This window comes from Heptranchias perlo, chromosome 3 (assembly GCF_035084215.1).
Source record: "Heptranchias perlo isolate sHepPer1 chromosome 3, sHepPer1.hap1, whole genome shotgun sequence".
Taxonomy (NCBI): domain Eukaryota; kingdom Metazoa; phylum Chordata; class Chondrichthyes; order Hexanchiformes; family Hexanchidae; genus Heptranchias; species Heptranchias perlo.
The window spans coordinates 36,323,292-36,334,633 of record NC_090327.1 but is presented as its reverse complement, the minus strand read 5'-3'; the positions used below and the strand labels follow the sequence as shown (position 1 = coordinate 36,334,633).

Here is an 11,342-nt window from a genome sequence, read left to right as displayed (position 1 = left end):
TCTGGGTGGACTCCTGTTCTCACAAGCCTAAATCTGACTAGCAGGGAATAGAAACAAGACTGACCCTCTCTCCCCTTTAAGTATCTACAGCATTAGCCTTGCAGAAGTTCATGGACCATTTTATATGATAAAAATCCAAATCTCAACTTTGGTCTCCATTTTGGACACTTCTGTACTATGGTACCATTACACCATTTTCCAACACCTGAAAAACTTGCTGCCATGGAGGATGTGCTAGAATGTCAGAAAACTGGGAGGGGGCTTGTTCTATCCCAAAATTAAAATGAAAGCTCTCATATTATCAGATGGTTGAATATCACACCAACAGTAGGATATCGTCAAAGGTGTTCTCACTGGGGATTAACTGCCCAGAGTCAATAAATGAGGACCACCTATAACCAATCAACTTTCAGTATTCCAACTTGATTTGACTGAATAAATATTTGAGATAATGGGCAACCCGAGTAAATCTTTTCACTCAGTTCCATGGTGGGCAATCTACTCTCGCAAAATATAGCCACCTCAAAGCGAACAATCACATCAGGAAACAAGAGTAAATGGATTAATAGCTCTTGAAATAGTCTGATTGTTCACTGGTGGCATTCAGAAGTTCTTAGATAACCTACTATGTTAGAATTTAATCAAAAGACCTTAACAGCTCTACAATAATTGCACTACTGCATCTGCCCATTAGGGCTTGTTGTTGTGTTCTCTTTTTGCGCCTTCAGAATGTTCATTAGAAAGATCTGTCTCTCTCCCTCTTCTGGGATTCCCTTTCAGATCTCGAGCAAAGGTTTGTTGCATTTCTTTGACTTAAATGTGGGATAGCAGAGCTTAAGATCCATTTTGTTCTTTCAGACACAACTTATTTGTGTGTTGGACACCCATACCTTGAAGGTTTTCCAATTCTATAAGGATTACGATCATGTTTTTGTCCTTCTTTGCGATCAGGTCCCAAGGTTAAACTGTGTGAAGATTTGGCCAACGCTGGTTCTTTCCTAGTTGAGTATTTAAAAGGCATTGTCTCCAGAGCAAGATCAATCCATGGGCTCGAAGATGATCCTTGGCTTAAGATCTTAACCTTCTACATCTAGTAAGACATCTCAGTTCAGGACCATCACCAATTTCAGGGGGAGCCTCTTCCTCCTTCTATTTACAAGTATGAACATTGTAGATGCGTGTACACTCTTGGCAGCTCACGTGACAGCACCAGTGGAAGATGCAGTGACACTTCTCCCTGTGTTTCTCAGTCCTTGTGTCATGCCCACGGCCGCAGCATAGTAAGTCGCATCCATCGATTCCGTGTGACGTGATATTGCACGTTCGGTCCCGGGTGCCAAATGAACCGGTCTCAGGGTTGGGGTTGCAGAAATTCGGTGAGGAATCATAGTAGACCAAATCTCTTTCTGTTGGAAGTTTGAAGAAGGCATACTTGGGACTAAGGGTCTCCACCCAACCCCTGGACTCTCGATGTTTCTCAACGATCATCTCGGAGGCACTGTCGTACTTGTCTTTTAAGTAATCTCCAATCACACGGAAGTCAGGCTGCGACCACCAGCAAGTCTTCACCTCACAGCTCCCTGATAATCCATGGCACTTGCACTTCAGGTGCATATGGTCCAAAATGGCCTGCAAAAGGCAATGGAACAGTGACACCTTAATTACTTACGATTCGGGCCATCCCATTCAACCAACCACAACACTTCACATGATTCCCATCAGCCCAGAAAATGATGGCCCTACTGAGCACATGATGCATTTCAAGTTCTGATACTATCCCCACTCAATGTTCTCTTAAAGGGGAAGGAAAGTTTAGGGGGGAGGAATAATTTCCCCAGTGTCCTCAGCTGAATGTGCTCATGTGGTAGTAGTGTCCCATAGGTCCTGCCAGCCCTCCAGTGCTTCATCCAAAGATATCAGTCAGTATTGGACATGGTAGCCTAGTGGCGATGGTGCTGGATTAGCAATCCAGAAGTCATGAGTTCTTGGCAAGTTGAGAAATTGAAATTAATTAAATGTAGTGATTTGTGGGCTGGCACAAGATAAAATCATAAAAATTCAATTGGTTCACTAATGTCCTTCAGGGAAGGAAATCTGCCACTCCTATCTGATCTGGGCCTTGGACTCTAGTCCACACTCCATGATTGACTCTTAAAGCCCTCAATACAATTAGAAATGGGAATGAAATGTGGCATTAAATTCATGCCAGTGTCACCCACAGGAGCATCAAGGCCCCATAAACTGCCCTCCCTGAGATCAGCTAATTCACCAGAGACCAGGGATACAACCTCAGGTCTTGCTTTCTTTCTTTCAAAGGAATGGGATTGTTGGTTTTTTTCCCGATTTCATGTCTCTTTATGTTCCCAACCACATGACAGGTCGAGTGTGTTTACCCTGAGCTTGCTGCGTTTCCCCCACTCCCACCTTAATGAACACTGACCATGCGGCCGGCTTCGTTGTTGTGCCGATTCATGGCGGACCGTGCATCTGGTCTGTTTTCTCGGGCATCCGCAAACTCTCGGGACACCATGCTCCCAAACTCAGCATCTTCGCTGCAGCCTCCCCACTTCCAGCCTCCCCCTGGCTGACCCTTGTGCCGGGTGTCACAGCCGCAGATGTTCGCAGTGCCCTCAGTGCACGAGCGGGTGACGGCGAAGGCGACCCCTGCCGAGGCGATGGCGTGAACAAAAGAGGATTCCCTTGTTGCTGCAAAGAGACACCAAAAAACTTATAGAAATGACAAAAAAGCACTTTTTAAAAAAAAATTGAAAACCAAGGCCTATAATTCAAGGCAACACCAAGTTTGGATAGAGTGGGAAAGAAAAAAAACATTTATTATATATTAAATTCAGTATGTGGGGCACAGGTATCACTGAGAACTCATTACAAGTACCTGCTCTCCATTCTCCCAGATCCCACCATTGCAGAAATCAGCTCCTCTATTCCTTTGACCCTAGTTTACATCACTCGTACACATAAAACAGCCGAAGGGCCACTTGCTGCCCCAAAACCTCTTCTCCTTTGGCTCTCAGCAGAGATAACAAGATTGGTTGGGATAAAAATGACACTTCAGCCCATTTGATCACATCCTGCCACAATACCAACCCGACCGTATTCCCATTACAACATCTGTTTCATAATTGAAGCCAGTGTGCAACCCTTCATGTCAACCCATTCCAACAATTGATCGCTTGCTGTATAAAGAAGTACTTGCTAATGTCTGCCTTAAACTTGTCCTTCCGAACCCTGACCCCATACCCTCCTGTCCTGCTTCCTTCGCATATCTGAAAACACAGTTCCAGAGTTACTTTCTCAATCCCATTCAAGATCCCCTCTGACGTCTCTATTTTCAGGACTGCAGAGTCCTAACTTATGTAGTTGCATCTGGTGAAGCAACAACACAGGACTACATGCATGCTAAACAGCGGAAGCAACATGCTATAGACAGAGCTATGCGATTCCACAACCAACGGATGAGATCAAAGCTCTGCAATCCAGCCACATCCAGTCGTGAATGGTGGTGGATAATTAAACAACTAACAGGAGGAGGAGGCTCTGTAAACATCCCCATCCTCAATGATGGCGGAGTCCAGCATGTGAGAGAAAAAGACAAGGTTGAAGCGTTTGCAACCACCTTCAGCCAGAAGTGGCGAGTGGATGATCCATTTCGGCCTCCTCCCGATATCCCCACCATCACAGAAGCCAGTCTTCAGCCAATTCGATTCACTCCACGTGATATCAAGAAACAGCTGAGTGCACTGGATACAGCAAAGGCTACGGGCCCCGACAACATTCCGGCTGTAGTGCTGAAGACTTGTGCTCCAGAACTAGTCGTGCCTCCAGCCAAACTGTTCCAGTACAGCGACAACACTGGCATCGACCAGACAATGTGGAAAATTGCCCAGGTATGTCCTGTCCACAAAAAGCAGGACAAATCCAATCCGGCCAATTACTGCCCCATTAGTTTACTCTCAATCATCAGCAAAGTGTTTGAAGGTGTCGTCGACAGTGCTATCAAGCAGCACTTACTCCCCAAAAACCTGCTCACCGATGCTCAGTTTGGGTTCTGCCAGGACCACTCAGCTCCAGACCTCATTACAGCCTTGGTCCAAACATGGACAAAAGAGCTGAATTCCAGAGGTGAGATGAGAGTGACTGCCCTTGACATCAAGGCAGCATTTGACCGAGTATGGCACCAAGGAGCCCTAGTAAAATTGAAGTTAATGGGAATCAGGGGGAAAACTCTCCAGTGGCTGGTGTCATACCTAGCACAAAGGAAGATGATAGTGGTTGTTGGAGGCCAATCATCTGAGCTCCAGGACATTGCTGCAGGAGTTCCTCAGGGCAACGTCCTAGGCCCAACCATCTTCAGCTGCTTCATCAATGACCTTCCCTCCGTCATAAGGTCAGAAGATGTTCGCTGATGATTGCACAGTGTTCAGTTCCATTCTCAACCCTTGCGATAATGAAGCAGTCCGTGCCCGCATGCAGCAAGACCTGGACAACATCCAGGCTTGGGCTCATAAGTGGCAAGTAACATTCGCGTCAGACAAGTGCCAGGCAATAACCATCTCCAACAAGACAGAGTCTAACCACCTCCCCTTGACATTCAATGGCATTACCATCGCCAAATCTCCCACCATCAACATCCTGGGGGTCACCATTGACCAGAAACTTAGCTGGATCAGCCAAATAAATACTGTGGCTACAAGAGCAGGTCAGAGGCTGGGTATTCTGCGGCGAGTGACTCACCTCCTGACTCACCAAAGCCTTTCCACTATCTACAAGGCACAGGTCAGGAGTGTGATGGAATACTCTCCACTTGCCTGGATCAGTGCAGCTCCAATAACACTCAAGAAGCTCGACACCATCCAGGACAAAGCAGCCCACCTGATTGGCACCCCATCCACCACCCTAAATATTCACTGCCTTCACCAACGGCGCACCGTGGCTGCAGTGTGTACCATTCACAAGATGCTTTGAAGCAACTCATCAAGGCTTCTTCGACAGGACCTCTCAAACTCACGACCTCTACCAACTAGAAGGACAAGTGCAGCAGGAACATGGGAACAACAGCACCTGCACATTCCCCTCCAAGTCACACACCATCCCAACTTGGAAATATATCACCATTCCTTCATCGTTGCTGGGTCAAAATCCTGGAACTCCCTACCTAACAGCACTGTGGGAGAACCTTCACCACATGGACTGCAGCGGTTCAAGAAGGCGGCTCACCACCACCTTCTCAAGGGCAATTAGGGATGGGCAATAAATGCTGGCCTTGCCAGCGATGCCCACATCCCATGAAGGAATAAAAAAAATCCGTTTCCTCGAACTGGGTTTGGCCTCTTTGCTCTCCTTTGCATCGGAATAAATGTGTCTTTTTCGGGGTGGCAGGCAGTGACTAGTGGGGTTTCGCAGGGATCAGTGCTTGGGCCCCAGCTATTCACAATATATATCAATGATTTGGATGAGGGAACCAAATGTAATATTTCCAAGTTTGCTGATGACACAAAACTAGGTGGGATTATGAGTTGTGAGGAGGATGCAAAGAGGCTTCAAGGCGATTGAGACAAGTTGAGTGTGTGGGCAAATACATAGCAGATGCAGTATAATGTGGAAAAATGTGATATTATCCACTTTGGAAGGAAAAACAGAAAGGCAGAGTATTATTTAAATGGTGATAGATTGGGGAATGTTGATGTACAAAAGGGACCTGGGTGTCCTTGTACACCAGTCACTGAAAGTAAACAGTCCGGTGCAACAAGCAGTTAGGAAGACAAATGGTATGTTAGAAGTTTACAACATGGAAACAGGCCCTTCGGCCCAACATGTCCATGTCGCCCAGTTTATACCACTAAGCTAGTCCCAATTGCCTGCACTTGGCCCATATCCCTCTATACCCATCTTACCCATGTAACTGTCCAAATGCTTTTTAAAAGACAAAATTGTACCCGCCTCTACTACTGCCTCTGGCAGCTCGTTCCAGACACTCACCACCCTTTGAGTGAAAAAATTGCCCCTCTGGACCCTTTTGTATCTCTCCCCTCTCACCTTAAATCTATGTCCCCTCGTTATAGACTCCCCTACCTTTGTGAAAAGATTTTGACTATCTACCTTATCTATGCCCCTCATTATTTTATAGACTTCTATAAGATCACCCCTCAACCTCCTACTCTCCAGGGAAAAAAGTCCCAGTCTGTCTAACCTCTCCCTATAAGTCAAACCATCAAGTCCCGGCAGCATCCTAGTAAATCTTTTCTGCACTCTTTCTAGTTTAATAATATCCTTTCTATAATAGGGTGACCAGAACTGTACACAGTATTCCAAGTGTGGCCTAACTAATGTCTTGTACAACTTCAACAAGACATCCCAACTCCTGTATTCAATGTTCTGACCAATGAAACCAAGCAAGCTGAATGCCTTCTTCACCACCCTATCCACCTGTGACTCCACTTTCAAGGAGCTATGAACCTGTACTCCTAGATCTCTTTGTTCTATAACTCTCCCCAACGCCCTACCATTAACGGAGTAGGTCCTGGCCCGATTCGATCTCCCAAAATGCATCACCTCACATTTATCTAAATTAAACTCCATCTGCCATTCATCGGCCCACTGGCCCAATTTATCAAGATCCCGTTGCAATCCTAGATAACCTTCTTCACTGTCCACGATGCCACCAATCTTGGTGTCATCTGCAAACTTACTAACCATGCCTCCTAAATTCTCATCCAAATCATTAATATAAATAACAAATAACAGCGGACCCAGCACCGATCCTTGAGGCACACCGCTGGTCACAGGCCTCCAATTTGAAAAACAACCCTCTACACCCACCCTCTGTCTTCTGTCGTCAAGCCAATGTTGTATACAATTGGCTACCTCACCTTGGATCCCGTGAGATTTAACCTTATGTTGGCCTTCATTGCAAGAGGATGTGAGTACAGGAGCAAGGATGTCTTCCTGCAGTTATACAGGGCCTTGGTGAGTCCACACCTGGAGTATTGTGTGCAGTTCTGGTCTCCTTACCTAAGAAAGGATATACTTGCCATATAGGGAGGGCAGCGAAGGTTCACCAGACTGATTCCTGGGATGGCAGGACTGTCGTATGAGGAGAGATTGGGTCGACTCAGCTTGTATTCACTCGAGTTTAGAAGAATGAGAGGGGATCTCATTGAAACATATAACATTCTGACAGGGCTAGACAGATTGGATGCAGGGAGACTGTTTCTCCTGGCTGTGGGGTCCAAAACAAGGGGTCACAGTCTCAGGATACGGGGTCGGACATTTAGGACTGAGATGAGGAGAAATTTCTTCACTCAGAGTGGGGTGAACCTATGGAATTCTCTCCCACAGAAGGCTGTGGAGGCCAAGTCACTGAATATATTTAAGAAGGAGCTAGATAGATTTCTAGACACAAAAGGCATCAAGGGGTATGGGGAGAGAGCGGCAATATGGTATTGAGATAGAGGATCAGCCATGATCATATTGAATGGCGGAGCAGGCTTGAAGGGCCGAATGGCCTACTCCTGCTCCTATTTTCTATGTTTCTATGTGAATAGATTAACAGCTAACATAAAAGGGAATCCAAAAGTCTTTTATAAACATATAATTAGTAAAAGGGTAGTCAAAGGAAGGGTGGGGCCGATTAGGGACCAAAAAGGAGATCTTCTTGTAGAGGCAGAGGACATGGCTGAGGTACTAAATGAGTACTTTGCAATGGCCTTCACTAGAGAAGAGGATGCTGCTATTGTAGCAGTAAAGGAGGAGATTGTAGCAATATTGGATAGGATAAAAATAGCTAAAGAGGAGGTAATTAAAAGGTTGGTAGTACTCAAAGTAGAAAAGTAACCCAGTCCGGATGGGATGCATCCTAGGTTACTGAGGGAAGTAAGGGTGGAAATTACGGAAGCTCTGGCCACAATCTTCCAATCCTCCTTGGATATGGGGATGGTGCTGGAGGACTGGAGGATTGCAAATGTTGCACCCCGTTCAAAAAAGGGGAGCGGGATAAACTCAGCAACTGCAGGCCAGTCAGCCTAACATCAGTGGTGGGGAAACTTTTAGAGACAATAATCCAAGACAAAAATAATTGGGCTAATAAATGAAAGTCAGCACAAATTTGTTCAAGGCAAATTGTTTGACTAACTTGATTGAGTTCTTTGATGAAGTAATGGAGAGGGTTAATGAGGGTAGTGGGGTTGATGTGTATGTATATGGACTTTCAAAAAAGGTGTTTGACAAAGTACCACATAATAGTATTGTAAGGAAAATGAAAGCCCATGGGATTAAAGGGACAGAGGCAGCATGGATAGGAAATTGGCTAAGGGATAGAAAGCAGAGAGTAGTGGTGAACGTTTGTCTTTCAGACTGGAGGGAAGTATACAGTGGAGTTCCCCAGGGGTCAGTATTAGGACCACAGCTCTATTTGATATATATTAACGATCTGGACTTGGGTATACAGGGCATAATTTCAAAGTTTGCAGATGACACAAAACTCAGAAAAATATTGTAAACAATGAGGAGGATAGTTACAAACTTCAGGAGGACATAGACAGATTGGTGAAGTGGGCAGACACGTGGTTGATGAAATTTAATGCAGAGAGATGTAAAGTGATACATTTTGGTAGGAAGAATGAGGAAAAGCAATATAAACTAAATGGTACAATTTCGAAGGGGGTGCAAGAACAGAGAGACCTGGGGGTGTGTACACAAATCTTTGATGGTGGCAGGACAAGTTGAGAAGGCTGTTAAAAAAGCATATGAGATCCTGGGCTTTATTAATAGAGGCATAGAGTACAAAAGCAAGGAAGTTATGCTAAACCTTTATAAAACACTGGCTAGGCCTCATCTGGAGTATTGTGTTCAATTCTGGGCACCACACTATAGGAAGGATGCAAAGGCCTTAGAGAGGGTGCAGAAGAGATTTACTAGAATGATGCCAGGGATGAGGGACTTTGGATATGTGGAGAGACTGGAGAAGCTGGGAAGTGGAGAAGGTTAAGAGGAGATTTGATACCGGTGTTCAAAATCATGAATGGTTTGGATCGAGTAAATAAGAAAAAACTGTTTCCAGTGGCAGAAGAATCAGTAACCAGAGGTCACAGATTTAAGGTGATTGGTAAAAGAACCAGAAGTGGGACGGGTACATTTATTTTTACGCAGCAAGTTGTCGTGATCTGGAATGTACAGCCTGAAAAGGTGATGGAAGAAGATTCAATAGTAACTTTCAAAAGGGATTGGATAAATACTTAAAGGGAAAAATTTACAGGGCTATGGGAAAAAGCAGGGGAATGGGACTATTTGGATAGATCTTTCAAAGAGCCAGCACAGGCACGATGGGCCGAATTACCTCCTTCTGTGTTATATCATTCTATGATTCCATTAGCCATTTGATCGCTCTCTGTGCCTGTCAGCTAGCTGTAAATGATTTTTGTACTGAATGACCTCAACCCTTGCCATCTGCCATAGTTTTTGCAACTCATTTAATCTGTCTATGTCCCTTTGCAACTTCCTGCTCAGTTTTGCACTACTTATTATTCCTCCTAATTTTGTGTCATCTGCAAATTTAGATATACATCTCTCTATCCCAGATATCGTTGTGTAGTGTGAGGAAGCATTGTTGAGGAGGCCTAGACAAGAGATACTTTTTATATATTACAGTGGTAATTTTCCAATTTTGCGCTTCTCAGGGTGAGGAAAGAGTCTCACCTCTCTGGAGGCATATTTTGGAAAATCATTTGCAGAGTGCCCTCAAATTTCTGATCTGCTCTCCCAGTGGCTTGCGCTCCCCAGCAGGAGCAAAGGGTCAAACAATGGCCCTTTACGACTCTCAACAATAAGATTAGTCAGGTTTACAGTGCCCCATTGTAATAGGGCAGAGGTATCCTTTCCGTGGATGATAATATAATTTAATTACCTTTATCCAACACGGGTCCAAAGATCGCCAAATTATCGTCAACAGTCGTGCAGTTCCATCGCCTGCCTCGAAATTGATGCTGGCATTCCTGAATTCCGATTTTCACCCCTTCCGCCACACTTGGCATAATCTCCATGTAATTCCGACAAAACCGCAGCTGTTTTGGTACAAGGCCGGGAATACTCCCGCACAGTATGGGCTGAGTCGCCAGTGTCGAGTATTGATGACCAACCGCTAAAGACCTGCAATGAAAGGAAGGAAGAACCTTATTAATCAGAGGTTGCAGGTTGGGAGCACAGAACTTTCTCAGGATTTCTTTTGCTTAAATGAATGATTTTTTAAAAAAAGATTAAAATATGATGAAATATTCATACTGTTGAATGTTTCTCAACAAGCCGACGTCCACCCAGAAAGTCAGAGTAACCAATCATGGTATAGATATTCTGCCTAACACACTGAGCAGAAACAATAAGGGAAGCAGGGATATGTCAACATTTCCCATTCAATTTTGCCATGTCAATAGTCACAATGTAGGTGCAGGATCTGGCCACTAGTTGGTACCGTGAAGCAAAGTCTCTCTCTCTCCCCCCCAACATCTTGTATATAAAACAAAATTTATATTCATCAAATGATCATGGGTAACGGCAAGGGCAATTTACTAGTTGTGTCATTTTTTTTAAGGCATGGGTTATAGACCCCATCTCCTGTCCATGAATTGTTCATGATTCCCCCTACCCAAAATGTTTACACTCCATTGCACGTGTGTGTGTAGAACAAAATGAGCCCTCATTCTGTACAGTGGCGATCTCTCCCATCAATAATTTTCTCAAACACTCCAAATCACATTGCACTTGACATCTTGCCTTACACACCCATGCTCTTTGATGCTTAAGTAGGATTTTTTAGCATTACTGTACTTACCTCTATTCTTTACCTGTGACGCTGACAGCTGTATCATCTTTGCTTAGCCATCTGAACTGAATACTGTCCATTGTTACCATTTGAGTATCTCATTCTTTGCTCCAATCCTTTGTTCAGATCTAATTCAATGTATTTGGGACCGACTCCAAGAGCTTAAAAACGCAGCAAGAATGATCTACAATGAACCACCATTTAACTCTTTTTCTCCCCCTCCTTCAATCTTCTCCACTTAATGCCTTGTCTTTTGAAGTTGGAGTACACTCCGCCTGTTGGTGGTGCTCAGACAAACAGGCCAGGACAGTCCCAGATCCTACAACTGGCCCCAGAACCTTTATGCTAGCTGGTGTCGGAAAAAGCAGCCAGCAATGATCACCATCCAGTGTGCCCCCCCACCTCCCCCCCGCATATATCCAGGCTTGGGCTGATAGGTGGCAAGTAACATTTGCTCCAGACGAGTGCCAGGCAATGACCATCTCCAACAAGAGAGTGTCTAACCACCTCC

The 11,342-nt window shown here is 44.8% G+C and overlaps 1 protein-coding gene across 1 annotated transcript; it reads right to left on the bottom strand.

Annotated features, from left to right (window-relative positions):
- Positions 1-1,149: 1,149 nt before the first annotated feature.
- On the bottom strand, positions 1,150-10,154 carry wnt3a (wingless-type MMTV integration site family, member 3A). Its single transcript, XM_067975156.1, has 3 exons — positions 9,920-10,154; positions 2,441-2,706; positions 1,150-1,629 (listed from the first exon to the last, which is right to left on the bottom strand). Exons 1-3 carry the CDS (start codon positions 10,053-10,055, stop codon positions 1,150-1,152), a joined length of 882 nt encoding a protein of 293 aa, XP_067831257.1. The 5' UTR covers positions 10,056-10,154.
- Positions 10,155-11,342: the final 1,188 nt, after the last annotated feature.